Source organism: Salvelinus alpinus, chromosome 36 (genome assembly GCF_045679555.1).
Source record: "Salvelinus alpinus chromosome 36, SLU_Salpinus.1, whole genome shotgun sequence".
Classification (NCBI taxonomy): domain Eukaryota; kingdom Metazoa; phylum Chordata; class Actinopteri; order Salmoniformes; family Salmonidae; genus Salvelinus; species Salvelinus alpinus.
Window position 1 is genome coordinate 12,124,557 of NC_092121.1, and position 21,798 is coordinate 12,146,354.

Sequence of the window (21,798 nt, forward strand, 5' to 3'; positions counted from 1 at the left end):
GATGGTGGTGGTGGTGATTGTAGTGGTGGTGGTGGTGGTGGTGATGGTGATTGTAGTGGTGGTGGTGATGGTGGTGTGAGTTTGGCTGACGGGGGCTGTGCTTTGCTGTGGGAAGAACACTGCCTCAGAGGGACTTTTGTTGGAGGTTACCAAATTCCCATACCTTCGTAAATTCCTCCCAAAGCAAAAGCTCGCAAACAAGGGAAGGATAAAACTTCCATGACAGTTCTCAGAAGTGTAGAGGTTGGAGATTCCTTCCTTCCTGCTGAAGGGGATGACAAGATGGTGGCCCTGCTGTGCTTTCTATCCTGTTATTGTTATTGTTATTGTCCATCTGTCTTGTATGGGCTTTTGGTTGGTTCACAATACCTGTGGAATAGGTCACCCTCTGAGTGGGGATCAGGCCATTCGTACATACTTGTTGCTCTGTAGGCCGTGACCGCGGTGTGTCGAACCGTGTCACAGATTACTGCGTGACGTCCACAGGTGAGCTGGCCTGCGACCCCTGTGTCAGGCTGGGTGATGTATTGTGTCTGAGAGGGTGGGCTCAGGTTACCTTGCACAATGACCCACAGAGCAGAAAAGGTGTCTCTGCGTTACTGTCACTCACACGGGCTGAACGGAGGTGTCCTAGTTCACACACATAAATCACGTCTCCTTTATCTGCAGAGGAACACACGCTCAGCCTGAACACAGGGTCTGCTTTTCAACATGTAAAACATAGGAGTTACTAATGGGTCTTTGCGGTAGGTCTGTCTGGGTCCCTTGATGTTGTTCAGAAGTCTCCCCCATAAAGTGTAGAACGTTGGAGTAGCTCAATCTCATTGCCACCCGTTTTGTCATTTCTCAGTGGATCCCCAGCCCCGTGATGGGCTCGCCATACTGCCTCCCTCCTCTTCCAGCAGCTATAGTGGTTGTAAGTTCCTGCCTGTGTTTGGGTGTGTACTGTGGTGTTTCTTTGCATGTGTGCGCACATTATACCATGTGAATATTTGCATTGTTTTTGTTGTCGTTGGTGCCCTTTTGGTTGAAGGTGTAAAAAGTCACTCCATTGCATGTGAGTGTTTGTGAGGTAATGTTGTGTGTGTGTGTTGGTGTTCGTGCCTCGTCTATCAGCCAGGCAGAATAGCTCCATTGTTCTAGCAAGAGTAAAGCCCTGGCAGAGCGGGCCAACACCAGACAGCCTGAGTGTCTCTGGCAGATGTGGACAGATGCATGGTGCTGGCTGGGGCTGCAGCTGGCGTCAACCCTCAGATCTGTTGTGACGTGAGGAGATTACCCTGGCTTTACCCGCTGCACCCCACAGACCTCCCCCTCGTCTGGCTCTGGCACACTCTCTTCCTCAAAGGTCAGGAGTCAGCCCTCAGTAAATCTCGACCGAGGTTGCGCAACACCCCCCCCACACACACCTGCTCTCTCCACATCCTACCACTAAACACTTAACACCCCCTGGCTCTGGTCGAAGGTCCAACAGCTACTGCTCTGCTAGGCTACACTACAGCAGTCTCAACGGACAAGGACTTTCACAACACTGGTGGAATCCAGATGGCTGTAAAAGTCTGAACTGAACTCCCAGATTCTGATAAGGCTGCCTGACTGAACCACAGGTGCAGGATGAAATAGCGTCCTCCACAGCCACGAGACTGACAGAACCCTGGTCTAGTTATGTGTCCCGGGTGTAGCATGTTGACAATGGCCACGGCCCTGACAAAAGAATGTGTGTTTTGGCTGCTGGACTCTGTGTGTTTTTAAAGGAAAGCAAACAATCTCTCCACTGCATTCCCTCCTGCTCTACCGCTGCTGCTGCTCAATCACACACACACACACACACACACACACACACACACACACACACACACACACACACACACACACACACACACACACACACACACACACACACACACACACACACACACACAGACACACACAGACACACACAGACACACACCTGATTTATTCTCACAATCCAGTCATACTCTTTTACTTTACATACCCTTACTTCCTGAATTGTAACATCTCTCAGTCAGTATTATCCACACATTATGCAGCTCTCTCCACTGTCGTCGGTTGAGATTCTCCTCTCTCCCTTCAACTTTTAACTGCCGTATCAACAGAATACAAGTCAAAAAGATTTGAGTGTGACTGCCCGGGTCTCATTCACTGTGCCTCAGACAAACACACACACATACAGTCTCACATCCGCTAGTTTCTAAAAGTAGCTGTAAGTTATTCCCTGTCTGTCTGTCTGTCCGGGAGAGTTGTGAAGGCCTTTAGAGCAGAACAACAGGCCGTAAAAGATGGCTGTTCTGACGTTCTTTCTTCAGCGCTTTAAATGGACACAGCACAGAATGGGCTCAGAAGAGTTTGAGTGTCAGTCTGTGTTGTTAGTTTTAAAACCTCCAAGCGGTTCCCCTTCCCCTCCTCAGTCCGGCCAAACGTCTCTCGTTTCTTCCTGGGTGACACCCTAGATTCCAGACATAGTTACTTTGCTTCTAAATAAACCCAGCCAAGCCATGACAAATAGCTAAGGGGACGAAGGCTTGGGGGGCTGAGGCGGGTGATTGGTCGGGTGTCAGGGCTTGCTAGTTCGTCTGTGAGGTTGCCTGGGCAACAGGGATATGGGATTCAAAGAGAGTGTTTTCAGAGCAGGGGACGAGGGATTACAGGAAATATGACATGACATTCTCTCTGGACCAGACCCCCCTCTATACCCCACCCATACCCTCCCAAAGACATTCTCTCTGGACCAGACCCCCCTCTATACCCCACCCATACCCTCCCAAAGACATTCTCTCTGGACCAGACCCCCCTCTATACCCCACCCACACCCTCCCAAAGACATTCTCTCTGGACCAGACCCCCTTCTATACCCCACCCACACCCTCCCAAAGACATTCTCTCTGGACCAGACCCCCCTCTATACCCCACCCACACCCTCCCAAAGACATTCTCTCTGGACCAGACCCCCTTCTATACCCCACCCACACCCTCCCAAAGACATTCTCTCTGGACCAGACCCCCCTCTATACCCCACCCACACCCTCCCAAAGACATTCTCTCTGGACCAGACCCCCCTCTATACCCCACCCATACCTTCCCAAAGACATTCTCTCTGGACCAGACCCCCCTCTATACCCCACCCATACCCTCCCAAAGACATTCTCTCTGGACCAGACCCCCTCTATACCCCACCCACACCCTCCCAAAGACATTCTCTCTGGACCAGACCCCCTTCTATACCCCACCCACACCTTCCCAAAGACATTCTCTCTGGACCAGACCCCCCTCTATACCCCACCCACACCTTCCCAAAGACATTCTATCTGGACCAGACCCCCTCTATACCCCACCCATACCCTCCCAAAGACATTCTCTCTGGACCAGACCCCCCTCTATAACCCACTCATACCCTCCCAAAGACATTCTCTCTGGACCAGACCCCCTTCTATACCCCACCCATACCTTCCCAAAGACATTCTCTCTGGACCAGACCCCCCTCTATACCCCACCCATACCCTCCCAAAGACATTCTCTCTGGACCAGACCCCCCTCTATACCCCACCCATACCCTCCCAAAGACATTCACTCTGGACCAGACCCCCCTCTATACCCCACCGATACCCTCCCAAAGACATTCTCTCTGGACCAGACCCCCCTCTATACCCCACCCATACCCTCCCAAAGACATTCTCTCTGGACCAGACCCCCCTCTATACCCCACCCATACCCTCCCAAAGACATTCTCTCTCCAACAGAATCCCCCCAACCCCTGCCTTCCCTTCCCACAACCACCCACATCCCCCGGCCAGCTCTGCCCCTCCTTTCCACAGCCTGACTGACATTATCATTACAATCAGACTGGTGATCTTTGACATCTGACCTCCCAGCGTGTGAGTGGGTTCATAGGGAAAGCCAGGCCTATGCTGCAGGAGCTTTGGGACACGGAGGAGTAGCCGTGGAAACTAAGCGAGCCAGCGGGACCTCTCTCTCTCTCTCCATATTGCTGCTCAAGCTCTTCTTCCATGTAGAGGAGCATAACTCTCCCAGGCCCCAACACTGTCCCAACTGCCAAGAACCATTATGTTCTTACTGTAATGGCAGTTTTGTTCAAAATGACCGGTTGTCTAATTAATCAGAGTGGCGCACTTGAATAATCTTGTAATTCTTCAGCATGTCATTGAAAATGTAGAGGGGAATCAAATTGTCTGAGGAGGACTTTCCTGGGTTTCTCTGGATTTTAGGTCCGGTGTGTGTGTGTTTCTACGGCTGCACATTCATGTGGGTGTGCCTGCCTCTCCATGCTGAGCCCTGTGGCTTCTCGGTCTCGCCATTGTCATGGCAGGTAGAAAGAAAGGCCACAGAACACTGAGCAGTCTTGTTTTTAGGAAGCAGAGCAGAGCAGCCAATGGAACACAGTGTATTAGAGAGACAGAGAGCAGTCCGGCTCAGTATTCAGCACACAGGGCCTGGTAACCCACAAGAAGAGTGGCCCCTACGGAACAGCTCCTCCTCCCCCTGCACTAGCCTCAGGCCCCCCAGTCAGAGAGCAGAGTCAGAAAAGCAGATTGAGGTCACAAAAGAAGCACAAAAAGTAACAGAGATGATCTACCCCCTCCTGCAAAAAAAGAAGAGGAAAAGCCATTGTTGTTTTCTGCCCGGGGGTTATTTTACAGTGAAAGAGGAGAGCGGGCCCCGAGGGAGGGCCAGGGCCCAGCCATCACTGCCCTGTCATCAGCTTCAAACGACCTGTTTGAAGTGGGAGCCAATTCCCGTCCCTATCCCTTGGCCGGACTGGGGCTCCCTTTCCCTGGGTGGATGTAGGGTTATCTACCTATCACACTGGCCTCCCTCTCAAACAGACCCCAATAGGTACTGCTTCTCCGAGCTCCACCTCCCCTGGGGCCCCTGGAGTAGGCCACAGGAAACCTGTCGTTTACCTCACCCTACCTGCGCACTTTTAGTTCAGGCTTTAGTCGTCCATCAAGATGGTGTGATGCGTTACTGGAAAACAACAACTAGGAAGAGGCCCAGGAAGCAGAGACATTTATTTCTCACCTCGTCTTTACAATCGTTCCAAAGCAGCTCTCAGAGTCAGTGAAATGTTGTTGTCTTAGTGGAGTCCTGGTTCCTAATGTCTGCATCTCTCATAGGTCAACTATGTCACAGGTGGTCTGACATTGTTGACATGCTTTTGTAAGCTGCTGGTTTTGGGCGTGCTTGTTTTAACGTACAAGGGGAAAAGTGAGAGCTGAAGTGCGGAAAAGGAGTAATGGTGGAAGAATGTGAACTGGCATGGAGAGAGTGATGCTGTCCAGCTGGGAACAACAGAGGGAGAGGGAAATGGAGGAGAGTGCATGTCTTGTCTTTTACAGACAAGTGAGAAAGACAATGACTGATGGCTTACATCTGTTTCCGAATTAGAAATAGTATGTGTGTGTGTGTGTGTGTGTGTGTGTGTGTGTGTGTGTGTGTGTGTGTGTGTGTGTGTGTGTGTGTGTGTGTGTGTGTGTGTGTGTGTGTGTGTGTGTGTGTGTGTGTGTGTGTGTGTGTGTGTGTGCTTGCAGTATAAATATTCTGACTGAATGGAACCCACCAGTCCAGGGCCAAGGGGACTGGCTCCTTCCAGGGTCTGAGTCAGAGTCAGGGGTGCCTGCCAAGCTGTCTGTCAGGGGGTGGAGCAGGAACATGGTGGGAGATGGGAACGGGGTTGCCTGCCTGGCTTTTGGCTGGAAATCACACTGATGTAGTTGTAGTTAGTTTCACTTCTCTCCCAACTTGCTCAGCTCTGAGGGCTGCTGCTCTGCTGTCAGTCTGTCTGTCAGTCTGTCTGTCAGTCTGTCTGTCAGTCTAACCTAGGGTCTAACATGCTGTGTTCCGTATTTCTGTCCAGATGTCGGCCGGGGTACATCGGCCCTCTGTGCCAAAGCCTGGACCCCTGTCACCGGTCGCCATGCCTCAACGGAGCCGCCTGCAAGAGCCAGGTGGCCAACGGAATGCCACAATTCACCTGTGTGTGCCAGAGAGGGTTCAGAGGTCTGTCTGTCTGTCTGTCTGTCCGTGTGGATCAGTGTTTACTGAGAGAGTGGTGTGGGAAAGGGCTGATCTGTGCACATTTATGTAAAGTATGCAAGTACAATGATGAGAGGCAGTTGAAGGCTCACGCATGCTTATAACAAGTTATAAAGCATATATTAGGTTTAGGTGTTAACTAAAATGTTCATAATGAGACATTGCATCCCTTATCTATCTACAGGTCAAGACTGCTCCCTCATAGACGCCTGTGCCACCAGCCCCTGTGCCAATGGCGCCCGCTGTGCCAGTTGGAATAACCACTATAACTGTTCCTGCCCGCCCGGGTTCCAGGGGAAGAACTGCCGCAACGATATCGACGAGTGCCGCAAGTCTGGCGTCTGTCTCAACGCAGGCCTCTGCATGAACACCCATGGTTCCTTCCGCTGCCAGTGCCCACCTGGGTACAGCGGGCGCACCTGCGAGGTGTCCTCCCTGCCCTGCGCCCCCTCCCAGTGCATCAACGGGGGCACCTGCCGCCCGACCGGAGATCACACCTATGACTGCGCCTGCCTGCCAGGTAAGCTGATTGGCTCATACACTGGCCCACCCACACACACACACACACACACACACACACACACACAGCCTCAACACAGACCCCAGAGCCCCGCCAGTCACTATAAACCCCAGGTCTTTCTCAGGGTTCCCCAGGCTGTCTGACGTAGCTGCTAGTACTGTCTGGTGGGATGTGGATCTACTCCCCTGTCTTTCCCAGGTTCCCATGCCTCTCTCTCTCTCTCTCTCTCTCTCTCTCTCTCTCTCTCTCTCTCTCTCTCTCTCTCTCTCTCTCTCTCTCTCTCTCTCTCTCTCTCTCTCTCTCTCTCTCTCTCTCTCTCTCTCTCTCTCTCTCTCTCTCTCTCTCTCTCTCTCTCTCTCTCTCTCTCTCTCTCTCTCTCTTTCTCTTTCTCTTTCTCTCTCTCTCTCTCTGGCTGCTATTAATAGCTTGTTGACGGGATGGGGGGACAAACGGGGGTTGGGAGAGGAGAGTGGGCCTCTGCTCTGCTCCAAACAGCTCCCTTCAGGAGGAATTTACTTCATGGCCCTTCTGGCTTCCCTCCTGGGAGCTGACAGGAAATGTCTCTGGGCCGGAGAGGAAGTCATTGAAACTGTGAGAGATTATAAAACAAGCAAACATGGCAGGGAGTAGTGGACCTCTGTAGCACAGCGCTGTGTGTCAGCCTGGTGGTGTCAGGGGCCTCCCTGGTGCTCTGCTGCTGCTGCTGCCTACTGTGGGAAACACCACGCCATAAGAACATGTAAACACTTTCACTGCCCCTCTCTGCCCTTTACCTCCATGGCTGTGGGAAGCAGAGGGGAATGTTTAGGAAGACCATATGAATGGAAGTGAGCACTTAACTCTAATGGGAGTGCCTGTTATCCCTGAGACTTAGCTTCTTGGCTCACCTCTCCCTCTCTCTCTCTCTCTCTCTCTCTCTCCCCTCTCTGCTCTCTCTCTCTCTGTCAGGGTTTGAGGGACACAACTGTGAGACGAACGTGGATGACTGCCCAGGGCATAGGTGTATGAATGGAGGCCTGTGTGTGGATGGAGTCAACACCTATAATTGCCAGTGCCCACCTGAGTGGACAGGTCAGTACTGTGCAGAGGATGTCAATGAATGCCTTATGCAGCCCAACGCCTGCCATAACGGAGGCACCTGCTTCAACACCATCGGGGGGCACACCTGCGTGTGCGTCAACGGCTGGACGGGAGACGACTGCAGCGAGAACATCGACGACTGTGCCACCGCCGTGTGCTTCAACGGCGCCACCTGCCACGACCGCGTGGCGTCCTTCTTCTGCGAATGCCCCGTGGGGAAAACCGGTGAGTCCACTGTTTCTCTGTGTCCCTGTTAGGGTTGTGACATTCCGGGAACTTTCCCCAAATTACCTGGTTTTCCTGAAATCCCGGTCTGGTAAACTAAGGAAGTTTCCAGAATTTTGCAGTCCTAGTCCCAGTCAGCTGTATGTTAGTTAGGACAGTGTTCCTGACATGGCTCTGTTTGTCCCTGTGTCCCCTCCCTCAGGTCTGCTGTGTCACCTGGACGACGCGTGCGTCAGCAACCCGTGTAACGAGGGCGCCGTGTGTGACACCAACCCCCTGAACGGGCGCGCCATCTGCACCTGTCCCGCCGGCTTCGTGGGCGGAGCCTGCAACCAGGACATGGACGAGTGTTCCATTGGTAAGATGGGATATTATTTAGCACCGCCCTCTGCTTTGTGTTGGTCCTATCTCACCTGGCCCCGCCCTATATGTACTGTGTGTGAGCGGGTGCACTGACCCCTGTTCCCTCTGCCTGCAGGTGCCAACCCCTGTGAACACTTTGGGAAGTGTGTGAACACGGAGGGGTCCTTCCAGTGCCAGTGTGGCCGAGGCTACGCCGGACCCCGCTGTGAGATCGACATCAACGAGTGTCTGTCCATGCCCTGCCAGAACGATGCCACCTGTCTGGACCGCATCGGAGAGTTCACCTGCATCTGTATGCCAGGTAGGACCACACCCCGCCCCGACCACCTGGAGACACCTCACAGCACAGAACTACAGGGAACTACAGCTACTGAACTGCAGCCAGAGAACTACAGAGAAGTACAGCTAGGGAACTACAGCTACGGAACTGCAGCCAGAGAACTACAGAGAAGTACAGCTAGGGAACTACAGCTACGGAACTGCAGCCAGTGAACTACAGCCAAGGAAGTACAGCCCGGGAACTACAGCGAACTACAGCTACTGAACTAAAGTCAGAGAAGTACAGCTAGGGAACTACAGGGAATTACAGCTACGGAACTACAACCAGAGAACTACGGAGAAGTACAGCTAGGGAACTACAGGGAACTACAGCCAGGGAACTACGGAGAAGTACAGCTAGGGAACTACAGGGCACTACAGCCAAGGAAGTACAGCCCGGGAACTACAGCGAACTACAGCTACTGAACTAAAGTCAGAGAAGTACAGCTAGGGAACTACAGGGAATTACAGCTACGGAACTACAACCAGAGAACTACGGAGAAGTACAGCTAGGGAACTACAGGGAACTACAGCCAGGGAACTACGGAGAAGTACAGCTAGGGAACTACAGGGAACTACAGCCAAGGAAGTACAGCCCGGGAACTACAGCGAACTACAGCTACTGAACTAAAGTCAGAGAAGTACAGCTAGGGAACTACAGGGAATTACAGCTACGGAACTACAACCAGAGAACTACGGAGAAGTACAGCTAGGGAACTACAGGGAACTACAGCCAAGGAACTACAGCCAGGGAACTACAGCCAGGGAGCTATAGCTACGGAACTACAGCCAGGGAACTACAGCTACGGAACTACAGCCAGGGAACTACAGCCAGGGAACTACAGCCAGGGAGCTATAGCTACGGAACTACAGCCAGGGAACTACAGCCAGGGAACTACAGCCAAGGAACTACAGTCAGGGAACTACAGCCAAGGAACTACAGTCAGGGAACTACAGCCCAGTGCTGTCTCATCTCATCTCTCACTGCTCTCCCATCCCTCTTGTTTACTATAGACCCTCTGAGCCCCAGACACTCTGGAGATGATGGCTTTACACTTGACTTTCCCAGAGCAGCAGTAGCCACAGCTCTAACCCTCCACCTTCCCTAGGCACTAGATCTTATTATGTAACACGTTCTCACTGCTGCTGGTGGTGGTGGTGGTGGTGGTGGTGGTGGTAGTGGGCTAGAGAGGTGCTCATAACCTTGACACCGGTGGTCCCAGTAAGACAGCCAGCCAGTGTGTTAGTTAGAACGGTACAGAGTCAAGGCTCCCGACCCTCCTTCACAAACACATTGAAACTCTCACGCACGGCACCGTCCTCAGTCCATGCATCCTGGCTGGGGGTTTGGTTTGGGGGACTATGCAAATTAGGGATGGGAGTCGTGGTCTATAGGGCTGGATGGTGAGAGAGAGAGGGAGAGAGAGAAGCGAGGCGAGGGGGAGGAGTGTGCTGTGAATAATAATGAGCGGTTGAGTGGTGGGAATGGAGCAGAACAATAGGGCCCCTCTGTGCTCCACTTTACACCCCTCATACACACACAGAGAAGAGAAGGGAGAGAGGCTTTTTCCCAGAGCTTCTACCCTCCCCCTTCCCCTCCACCTCCCCGTTCATTTTCCACAGACAGCCGCCTTCCTCTCTCTCCACCCTCCTCATCATCGGCTAGCCTGGTGGAGCGCCATGTGGAGTGGCCGTTCTTCCTGATTCCACGCCGCCTCTGTCTCTTCAGAGCCACCGCGGCCCAGTCCACACTCAGCTTCACCTCAATGGAGGGGACACTGCAACACTCTATAGCACGATTCCACTGAATATAGGACAGTTGTTAAGGGGGAAGATGACCCAGGGACAGGGAGTGGTAATACGGTGTGGAACCAGGGTGGGGTTTGGTGATCCAGGTCACAGCCTTAGCCCAGGCAGCACTTCAATTAGGTGTATTTGTGATGGTTTCCCATCCAGGGGGTAAAAGCTAACGTTCCCCCTGTGGTTTGGGACTCTGACAAGAGCAGTGTTGATTGAAAACCTTCTGTGGCCTCCTGAGACTGGGACTGTGAGAACTCTTTCCACTGCTAGAAGTCCCCTAGATAGATAGGGAAACTATAAAGTCATGTCTCCTGGACATAGAAGGCCCAGATGAATCGTTTTTCACTTCACAGTTTTGTATTTTATGAATAAATATGATCTTTGATATTTGTGTTAATAATGTACATGCAGAGGCTGTTCTATAATAATGATGTTGATTGTACTGTTTGAAAATCCAATATTATATATGTTAAAATATATATATATATGCGTATTTACTTTCCAGGCTACATGGGGACCTACTGTGAGGTGGATGTGGATGAGTGTGAGAGCAACCCTTGTGTGAACGACGGTATCTGCCGGGACATGGTCAACGGCTTCACATGCACCTGTCAGCCAGGTAAGACCCGTTTCATGTCTGAGTCTCTCTGAGCTGTTGAGATACAGCAAAGAACCTCTCCAGCCTTTCATGAATGAAAATAGCTGACCTGTTGGTCAGTGTGAACCGAACAGGCGTGAGATGTAGAGATAAATGTCCCTGTGAATCAGTGCTCCTCTTGCTAGTTTTGTCTGATGGGAGTTTAGAGCAACCAAGCCCAGTCATAAAAGCCACGCAGGCCCCAGAGGCAGCCTGCCTATCCTTTCCACTGAACAAAGACACTATTGTGACCCCCCACAACCCCTCCCCCTTCCTCTCCCCATCTATGGTGGAATGTGGAAGGGACAGCAGTCCTACTAATGAGATTCTTATTCAGGTTGGCAATTTACATCTGGGGCAGACATCCCCCCTCACCCCCCCATCTAGCTATTGAGCCTGTGTAGCTGATGCAGGCAAGGGGGGGGGGGGGGGGGGTCCCTGAGAGAGAAAACAATCCCACTGTCTCTCCCCCTCTAACCTCCTGCCCCAAGCAGCAACACAGACACACAGAGACACAGAGCAGGTCCATCCTCCTCACACTGTTAATCACCACTAGGTATTCCTGAACCGACCGCACCAATTGACTCCTCCAAGGGCCCCTTCCCCATTGGTTTCTGTTGCTTTGCCAGCCAAACCTTTTCTCAGACATGGAATACAAGTTCATTTAAAGCCTATTTTGGTGTTGCCGTCTCAACAAATTGAGAACGAGCTGCTTCAGACACTGTAGAAGAACGTGTACAAGATGAAATGGCTCAGCTAGTTGACCAAGGCATTAGTCATACTCACTATTCTGGTTTGACATTTACGTTAATGTCGTGGCAAGAAATCCATTTAAATGGTAAGCATGTGGGAGATAACATCTTGCTGGGTTAAGCGATTGGTAGACGTGTTGGAAGTTGGAACCGTGACTTGACATTAGCAGACATTCCAGAACACAACATAGTCCTTAAGAGTCCAGACATTCTCAAATTCACCAGACATCCCAGAATGCATCATAGTCCAGACGTAACAGAACGCTGCAGATTCTAGACATTGCAGAACCTAACCCTCTCCAGAACCATGTTTAGGTCCTACACTGTGGATCACAGTAGACATTTCAAGTCCATGGATCACCCTGTCCAGACACTTCAGAACCTTACCATCCCACTGTACAGGCGTCCCACACCTAGCCTGGAGACCTCTGGCTGACCTCACTGTGGACCCATCTACTGGTGCTTTTCTCTGACCCCTCACCTCTGTATTTGCCTGTCCCAGGGTTTACTGGCACCATGTGTCAGATCGACATTGATGAGTGTGCCAGCACGCCCTGCCAGAACGGAGCCAAGTGTTACGACCGGCCCAACGGATACGAGTGCCGCTGTGCTGAAGGTAAGGAGCAATAATAATGTCCATTTCTTTATGTCCACGTGTGTGTGTTCTGTGTTTGTGTGTGTCAGTGTGTACATACATGAGTGGTCCTAGACTGACAGTCAGCCCCTACAGCAGGCAAGTCTGTCCCCTCACTTCTATAGGGGTTATAGATGGTGATGGTCTCAGTGAGAGTGAGTGTGATGGTCGGGTCAGACGACTCCCTGGTTGTGTGTCTGTTGCGGCCTCAGACTGCTGGTTGGACTGGACCTGGGAGACTGTTGCTGGAGATGGACTGAGGCTGAGCTTGGGTTGAGACTGGGCTGGGGTTGAGACTGGGCTGGGGTTGAGACTGGGCTTGGGTTGAGACTGGGCTGGGGTTGAGACTGGACTGGGGTTGAGACTGGGCTGGGGTTGAGACTGGGCTGGGGTTGAGACTGGGCTGGGGTTGAGACTGGGCTGGGGTTGAGGCTGGGCTGGGGTTGAGACTGGGCTGGGGTTGAGACTGGGCTGGGGTTGAGACTGGGCTTGGGTTGAGACTGGGCTGGGGTTGAGACTGGGCTGGGGTTGAGACTGGGCTGGGGTTGAGACTGAGCTGGGGTTGAGACTGGGCTTGGGTTGAGACTGGGCTGGGGTTGAGACTGGGCTGGGGTTGAGACTGGGCTGGGGTTTAGACTGGGCTGAGGTTGAGACTGGGGTTGAGACTGGGGTTGAGACTGAGCTTGGGTTGAGACTGGACTGGGGTTGAGACTGGGCTGGGGTTGAGGCTGGGGTTGAGACTGGGCTTGGGTTGAGACTGGGCTGGGGTTGAGACTGGGCTGGGGTTGAGACTGGACTGGGGTTGAGACTGGGCTGGGGTTGAGACTGGGCTGGGGTTGAGACTGGGCTGGGGTTGAGACTGGGCTGGGGTTGAGACTGGGCTGGGGTTGAGACTGGACTGAGGCCCCTAATCCCCCTCTTCTCCCCAGCCGGTCCCTCGGACCCCAGGATCACACACAGGGTCACCCAGGGCCAGCAGCTGCTGGGGGGGCGGGGGGGTTGGGGCTGGTCATCCCCCCGACATCTGTTCCTCTGTACCCCACAATACATACCCCCACACACCCCAACACACTGCACTGCCCTTGTGGTATATCTTAGCTCACTCAAGGTCATTCCCATTCATATTAACATCTACGTGTAAGACTGTGAACAGCTCAGCTACAGTGTTTTTAGCTGTTTCTTGAGCAGGTGTGTTTGTGTTAGTAGGTCTAGTGTGTGTGTTTGTGTGTGTGTTTGTCGGAGGCTGTATGTATGTGTGAGTATGGGGGAGCCTGTTGCATTGTTTAGCAGTGACCAGCTGCTTGGTATTCCCTGTGTCGTCGTCCTCCCCCCCCCCTCTGTTGTTGAGTGAAGTGGCCCTGTTAGACGTGGCGCGGCCCATTGTCCCCGGTGGGAACAAAGCCAGGCCTGTGAGCCTTGTCAAGGGCCCTACTCCTTCTACACCGCAAGGCCCTGTCCCCTGGCCCACAGCACGACGGGGCCTACCTAGCACCCGGCACAGCAGCGCTCAACCCGCTCTGCACCACCACACCACACGGCTCTGCTCTGCACTCTGACGAACCAACTAACACTGCTCAGTCTCACACACACACACCACCGTCGGCATGGAGACAACGGGGCCCAGAACTCCAAACTGTAGAAGCTTTCATAGAGAGAGAAAGAGTGGGAAATAGGGGGAGGAAATAGAAAGGGATAACGAGGGAGGTGGAGATGGAGAGGGGAAATGGTAGGAGGGGTTTGGATGAGGAGAGGTGGCAGGCAGATTTAAAGAGAAATAACTATCTAAAAGATGAAGAGTGAGACGCAAAGAAACCCCAGGAGGCCTGTTCTAATTCCTGTTGTCTCTCCCCCAAGGGTACGAGGGCACACTGTGCGAGAGCAACACCAACAACTGCCAGCCCGACCCGTGCCACCACGGCACCTGCGTGGACGGCATCGCCAGCTACACGTGTAACTGTGAGGCGGGCTACACGGGCTACCTCTGCGAGAACCAGCTGAACGAGTGCCACAGTAACCCCTGCCAGAATGGGGGCAAGTGTGTGGACCTGGTCAACAAGTACATCTGCCAGTGTCAGCATGGTACCTCAGGTGAGAGAGCAGTACCAACAGAGATTCATAACACTAAATATCTTCTACTTTATTCTGGTTATGGACACAGCATTTCTGCTGGGGTCTCTGTCATAGTGCTGCTGTTCGATTGGTGTTCTCTCTCTTGTACACACAGGTACCAACTGTGAGATTAACTTTGATGACTGCGCCGGCAAACCATGTGACTATGGCATCTGCAAGGACGGCATCAACCGCTACGACTGCGTGTGCAAACCAGGCTTCACCGGCCCTCTGTGCAACGTGGAGATGGACGAGTGCTCGTCCGGACCCTGCCGGAATGGGGGGACGTGTGTGGACGAGGAGAACGGCTTCCACTGCCAGTGTCCCGAGGGCTTCCAGCCTCCCTACTGTTACTCCCAGGTGGACGAGTGTGGCAGCAACCCCTGTGTGCACGGCGCCTGCAGAGACGACATCAACGGCTACCGCTGTGACTGTGAGCCTGGCTGGGTGGGGAAGAACTGTGACCTAGACCGTAATGACTGTCTGCCCAGCCCCTGTCAGAACGCTGGCACCTGCATCGATCAGCTGAACGGATTCACCTGCAAGTGTCGCCACGGCTTCAGAGGTGAGCCTGCTGTCATACCCCAAACCCTATCTCTATCCCAAACCCTGACTCTACCCCAAACCCTGACTCTACCCCAAACCCTATCTCTATCCCAAACCCTGACTACCCCAAACCCTGACTCTACCCCAAACCCTATCTCTATCCCAAACCCTGACTCTACCCCAAACCCTGACTCTACCCCAAACCCTGACTCTACCCCAAACCCTGACTCTACCCCAAACCCTATCTCTATCCCTAACCCTGACTCTACCCCAAACCCTGACTCTACCCCTAACCCTATCTCTATCCCAAACCCTGACTCTACCCCAAACCCTGACTCTACCCCAAACCCTATCTCTATCCCTAACCCTGACTCTACCCCAAACCCTATGTCTATCCCAAACCCTATCTCTCCCTAACCCTGACTCTACCCCAAACCCTATGTCTATCCCAAACCCTGACTCTACCCCAAACCCTATGTCTATCCCAAACCCTATGTCTATCTCTATCCCTAACCCTGACTCTAGACACACAGAGGCACTACAAACATACACCAGGCACCCGTGATGTATACACACACATGGTAGATAAACACCAATGACTGTTTGAAAATAAACTTGGAGATGCATGTATGCACCAAAACATTTGAACATCTACAGACCGTGTAAACTTCTGTACGTTGTTCTCATGCCAACTGATGCTTCACACAACTCAAGAGGCCTTGTTTGGTTTGGTTTCCAGATCATCCATAAAGGGTCCCATCTAATATACTGGCTCATAACGCCCCCTAGTGTATATCTAAAAGAACTGCAGAGAGTGACAGTTTACTAGTTTACTTAGTAAGGTTTATCCCCATGTTAAATTAACCTACTCAATGACTCTACTCTGTATCGTAATCTAACACATCTCCCTTGTGTCGCTCTGTCCTGTGTTGCCTAGGTAACCTGTGCCAGGTAAACATCAACGAGTGTTCGTCCAGTCCGTGTCTGAACCAGGGCACATGTGTAGACGGCGTGGCCAGTTTCACCTGTCTGTGTGAGCTGCCCTACAGCGGGCCCACCTGTGCCGACGTGCTCACCCCCTGCTCCCCCAACCCCTGTGCCAACCATGCCCTGTGCACCAACACACCTGACTACCTGGGCTACCATTGCAACTGCCAGCAAGGATGGCAAGGTCAGCTGTGCAACATTGACGTGAACGAGTGCATCGCCAACCCGTGTAAGAACCGTGGTACCTGCACCAACACACTGGGAGAGTTCGTGTGCTCCTGCCGCGGCGGCTTCACCGGGCCCAACTGTGAGACGGACATCAATGACTGTGCCCCTAGTGAGTGACCAATGAGAGACTAGCAATATTCTATTACTGTACTTCATTATCCATAGGACCACAGTCTCTGCTGCTGCTGTACAATACTGGCCTCCATATCTGCTTCTACTTCCTCCAACTCCAGTTTATCACATTATCCACAGAACTATAGTACTATCATATCATCCTCCTCCCCCTCCATCCCTAACCCCTCTCTCTCTTTCTCTCTCTCTCTCGCTCTGTCTTCCTGCAGACCCTTGTCTGAGCGGGGGTTCCTGTACGGACGGAGTGAACTCGTTCCGCTGCAGCTGTCTGCCAGGCTTCACGGGGCCTCGCTGTGCCGTGGAGGTGAACGAGTGTCAGAGCGCCCCCTGTAAGAACGGAGGCACCTGCACAGACTACGTCAACAGCTACACCTGCACCTGCAGACCTGGCTTCACTGGCATTAACTGTGAGACCAACATCCCAGACTGCACTGAAAGGTGAGTCTCATAGTCCGCTGTGTTTGTGTGCGTGCACGTGTGCCCTTTGTGCCCTTTGAAACAGTGCGTGTTCTGATGTGTGCAGAATGGATCAGCAGTGATGATTTAACTATCTTTTACCCTACACCCACAGCTCATGCTTCAACGGAGGTACCTGTACAGACAAGATCAACGGCTACTCCTGTAACTGTCGCTCAGGCTTCACAGGCTCCCACTGCCAGTATGAGGTGAATGAGTGTGACTCCCAGCCCTGCCTCAACGGAGGGGTCTGCCAGGATGCTCTGGAGTCCTTCCGCTGCTCCTGCCCCAAGGGATACACAGGCAACCGCTGCCAGGTACACACACAGCATATACTATACTATTCTATTCTATACAATTCTGTTCTATACTATACTATTCTATGCTATTTTTTGCTATTCTATTATATTCTATACTATATTATACTATTATATTCTAAACTATTATATTCTATACTATTATTTTCTATACTATGCTATTATATTCTACACTATTATATTCTATACTAATCTAGAAAGCATTAACACAAACACATGTTCAGATACTGTGGTGTTAAGCTGGTTCTCTGTGTCTCCAGATGCCAGTGGACTGGTGCAGACGCTCGTCTCCCTGTCAGAACGGAGGGCGCTGTCGTCAGAACGACGCCTCCTTCTCCTGTGAGTGTCTGGGAGGCTGGTCTGGACGCTACTGTGACATCCCTGGGGTTTCCTGTGAGGTTGCCGCGCTCAAGAGAGGTACGGGCGCATGCTCTGTTCTTGTTAGTTGTGTGTGTGTGTGTGTGTGTGTGTGTGTGTGTGTGTGTGTGTGTGTGTGTGTGTGTGTGTGTGTGTGTGTGTATGTGTTTACTGTAAGTGTTTACTGTAAGTGTTTAGTGCAGCGGTGTCAAACTCATTTTGCCCCGGGGGCCACATTCGGTCTTCAACGAGGTCCAGAGGGTCGCACACAAAAATCTGTATATTTCCTCCCCATCAAAGTTAGCAAAGAATTATTCTCTATCCATAGTTGTGGGATTTTCCAATGCTCCCTGACTGCCTAGCTTCATTTTGGTGATTATTAGAGAGCTGGACAGTCAACAAACTGTATGAATGTAGGTCTATTATCATTACTACACTGTTTTGATTTGGTTTTAGTCATTTTAAAGTATATTGAGTTCGTACATATATATTTTGTTTTACTCAAACCACCCACAGGCCGTATGGTCGACACCCCTGGTTTAGCGCACGTATGCAGTATGTGTTTGTATTTATACCGTGGTATAACCGTCCCCGGTCTCTTGTCTGCTCCCAGGCCTCCAGACAGACGAGCTGTGTCATCACGGAGGTCACTGTGTCAACACAGGCAACACCCACTACTGTAAGTGTCCCACAGACTACACAGACAGCTACTGTGAGAGCCAGGTGGACCACTGTGAGGACAAACACTGTCGCAACGGCGCCACCTGCAGGGGCTACGTGGGAGGATACCAGTGTGACGTGAGTCGGATTAGTCAAGTCAGAATTGTGTATAAACTGCAGTTTGTCTAATAACTCTGAAGTGAATGTGTTGATGTTGTTGTAATATGGTTGTAGATATGATGTTAATGGTATGTGTCTATGGCCCTACAGTGTATGCCGGGCTACACCGGAGAGAACTGTGAGATGGAGGTCAACGAGTGCCAGTCTCACCCGTGCCAGAACGGTGGCACCTGCATTGACCTGGTGGGACACTACATCTGCTCCTGCCCACCTGGCACCTTGGGTATGTCTTCTTCATGTCCTCTTCTGTACTCACCCATGTCCTCTTCTGTACTCACCAATGTCCTCTTCTGTACTCACAACCTGTCCTCTTCCATACTCACATGTCCTCTTCTGTACTCACAACATGTCCTCTTCCATACTCACAACATGTCCTCTTCCATACTCACATGTCCTCTTCCGTACTCACAACGTGTCCTCTTCAATACTCACAACGTGTCCTCTTCCATACTCACAACATGTCCTCTTCCATACTCACAACGTGTCCTCTTCCATACTCACAACGTGTCCTCTTCTGTACTCACAACATGTCCTCTTCCATACTCACAGCATGTCCTCTTCCATACTCACAACGTGTCCTCTTCCATACTCACAACATGTCCTCTTCCATACTCACAGCATGTCCTCTTCCATACTCACAACGTGTCCTCTTCCATACTCACAACATGTCCTCTTCCATACTCACAACATGTCCTCTTCCATACTCACAACATGTCCTCTTCCATACTCACAACGTGTCCTCTTCCATACTCACAACATGTCCTCTTCCATACTCACAACGTGTCCTCTTCCATACTCACAACATGTCCTCTTCCATACTCACAACATGTCCTCTTCCATACTCACAACATGTCCTCTTCCATACTCACAACGTGTCCTCTTCCATACTCACAACATGTCCTCTTCCGTACTCACAACGTGTCCTCTTCAATACTCACAACGTGTCCTCTTCAATACTCACAACGTGTCCTCTTCCGTACTCACAACGTGTCCTCTTCCGTACTCACAACGTGTCCTCTTCCGTACTCACAACGTGTCCTCTTCCATACTCACAACGTGTCCTCTTCCATACTCACAGCGTGTCCTCTTCCATACTCACAACATGTCCTCTTCCATACTCACAACATGTCCTCTTCCATACTCACAACGTGTCCTCTTCCATACTCACAACATGTCCTCTTCCATACTCACAACATGTCCTCTTCCATACTCACAGCGTGTCCTCTTCCATACTCACAACATGTCCTCTTCCATACTCACAACGTGTCCTCTTCCATACTCACAACATGTCCTCTTCCATACTCACAACGTGTCCTCTTCCATACTCACAACGTGTCCTCTTCCATACTCACAACATGTCCTCTTCCATACTCACAACGTGTCCTCTTCCATACTCACAACGTGTCCTCTTCCATACTCACAACATGTCCTCTTCCATACTCACAACGTGTCCTCTTCCATACTCACAACGTGTCCTCTTCCATACTCACAACATGTCCTCTTCCATACTCACAACATGTCCTCTTCCATACTCACAACGTGTCCTCTTCCATACTCACCTGTCCTCTTCCATACTCACAACATGTCCTCTTCCATACTCACAACGTGTCCTCTTCCATACTCACAACGTGTCCTCTTCCATACTCACAACGTGTCCTCTTCCATACTCACAACATGTCCTCTTCCATACTCACAACATGTCCTCTTCCATACTCACAACGTGTCCTCTTCCATACTCACAACGTGTCCTCTTCCATACTCACAACGTGTCCTCTTCCATACTCACAACATGTCCTCTTCCATACTCACAACATGTCCTCTTCCATACTCACAACATGTCCTCTTCCATACTCACAACATGTCCTCTTCCATACTCACAGCGTGTCCTCTTCCATACTCACAACGTGTCCTCTTCCATACTCACAACATGTCCTCTTCCATACTCACAACGTGTCCTCTTCCATACTCACAACGTGTCCTCTTCCATACTCACAACGTGTCCTCTTCCATACTCACAACATGTCCTCTTCCATACTCACAACGTGTCCTCTTCCATACTCACAACATGTCCTCTTCCATACTCACAACGTGTCCTCTTCTGTACTCACAACATGTCCTCTTCCATACTCACAGCATGTCCTCTTCCATACTCACAACGTGTCCTCTTCTGTACTCACAACATGTCCTCTTCCGTACTCACAGCATGTCCTCTTCCATACTCACAACGTGTCCTCTTCCATACTCACAACATGTCCTCTTCCATACTCACAACATGTCCTCTTCCATACTCACAACGTGTCCTCTTCCATACTCACAGCGTGTCCTCTTCCATACTCACAACGTGTCCTCTTCCATACTCACAACGTGTCCTCTTCCATACTCACAGCGTGTCCTCTTCCATACTCACAACATGTCCTCTTCCATACTCACAACATGTCCTCTTCCATACTCACAACGTGTCCTCTTCCATACTCACAGCATGTCCTCTTCCATACTCACAGCGTGTCCTCTTCCATACTCACAACGTGTCCTCTTCCATACTCACAACGTGTCCTCTTCCATACTCACAACATGTCCTCTTCCATACTCACAACGTGTCCTCTTCCATACTCACAACGTGTCCTCTTCCATACTCACAACATGTCCTCTTCCATACTCACAACATGTCCTCTTCCATACTCACAATTATAGTTATAATACCATTATAACCTTGATTAAGATAAGCAGAGTAAGGTGTTTACATGACTAATGCCATAATCAGTTTGATATTTCATTACTAGTGTGCATGTAAACATACTCAATATTGATAGCTGTCCATCTCTCCTACAGGTGTTCTGTGTGAGATCAACGAGGATGACTGTGCTCCTCCTCTGAGGCTGCGCGGGACTCCTCCTAAGTGTCTGAACAACGGTACCTGTGTGGACAGGGTGGGGGGCTACCGCTGTAACTGTCCCCCTGGCTTCACTGGAGAGAGGTGTGAGGGGGACATCAACGAGTGTCACTCCAACCCCTGCAGCCCCGCCAACAGTCTGGACTGCATCCAGCTCCCCAACGACTACCAGTGTGTCTGCAAGCCCGGCTTCACAGGTAAGGAGGGTGCACGTGTGTGTATAGTCGTATTGTTGTGTAATAAATGTGTGTGTTTGTATCTGTTTGCGCCACTCTAACGTGTGTGTGTGTTATTGTGTGCAGGTCGGCGGTGCCAGAGCAGGTTCGGTGTGTGCGAGTCTCAGCCCTGTCAGAACGGAGGGGTCTGTTCTGTCTCCAGCAGCTCAGCCCTTGGATATGCCTGTAACTGTCAGCTGGTAAGTATCAACATGTCACTGTCGCACACTTTTCCCCCGTGTCTAGTCCGCCTGTGGAAACAGCTGATATTTCTACAACCATCTCTGTCTCCCTGAACTTCCCTGCTCACAGAGCATAAC

The 21,798-nt window shown here is 51.4% G+C and overlaps 1 protein-coding gene across 1 annotated transcript in view; it reads left to right on the top strand.

Moving 5' to 3' along the window:
• The window catches only part of LOC139565147 (neurogenic locus notch homolog protein 3-like), a 43,479-nt gene that overhangs the window by 14,442 nt on the left and 7,239 nt on the right, over positions 1 to 21,798 (top strand). The window contains exons 3-19 of the mRNA XM_071385259.1: positions 5,894 to 6,036; positions 6,257 to 6,592; positions 7,541 to 7,897; positions 8,100 to 8,255; positions 8,376 to 8,561; positions 10,884 to 10,997; positions 12,270 to 12,383; positions 14,256 to 14,489; positions 14,626 to 15,075; positions 15,994 to 16,380; positions 16,613 to 16,841; positions 16,975 to 17,176; positions 17,437 to 17,593; positions 18,147 to 18,331; positions 18,464 to 18,596; positions 21,203 to 21,460; positions 21,566 to 21,678. Coding sequence (XP_071241360.1) covers positions 5,894 to 6,036; positions 6,257 to 6,592; positions 7,541 to 7,897; positions 8,100 to 8,255; positions 8,376 to 8,561; positions 10,884 to 10,997; positions 12,270 to 12,383; positions 14,256 to 14,489; positions 14,626 to 15,075; positions 15,994 to 16,380; positions 16,613 to 16,841; positions 16,975 to 17,176; positions 17,437 to 17,593; positions 18,147 to 18,331; positions 18,464 to 18,596; positions 21,203 to 21,460; positions 21,566 to 21,678 — 3,754 coding nt within the window. The remainder of the gene's footprint in view (positions 1 to 5,893; positions 6,037 to 6,256; positions 6,593 to 7,540; positions 7,898 to 8,099; positions 8,256 to 8,375; positions 8,562 to 10,883; positions 10,998 to 12,269; positions 12,384 to 14,255; positions 14,490 to 14,625; positions 15,076 to 15,993; positions 16,381 to 16,612; positions 16,842 to 16,974; positions 17,177 to 17,436; positions 17,594 to 18,146; positions 18,332 to 18,463; positions 18,597 to 21,202; positions 21,461 to 21,565; positions 21,679 to 21,798) is intronic.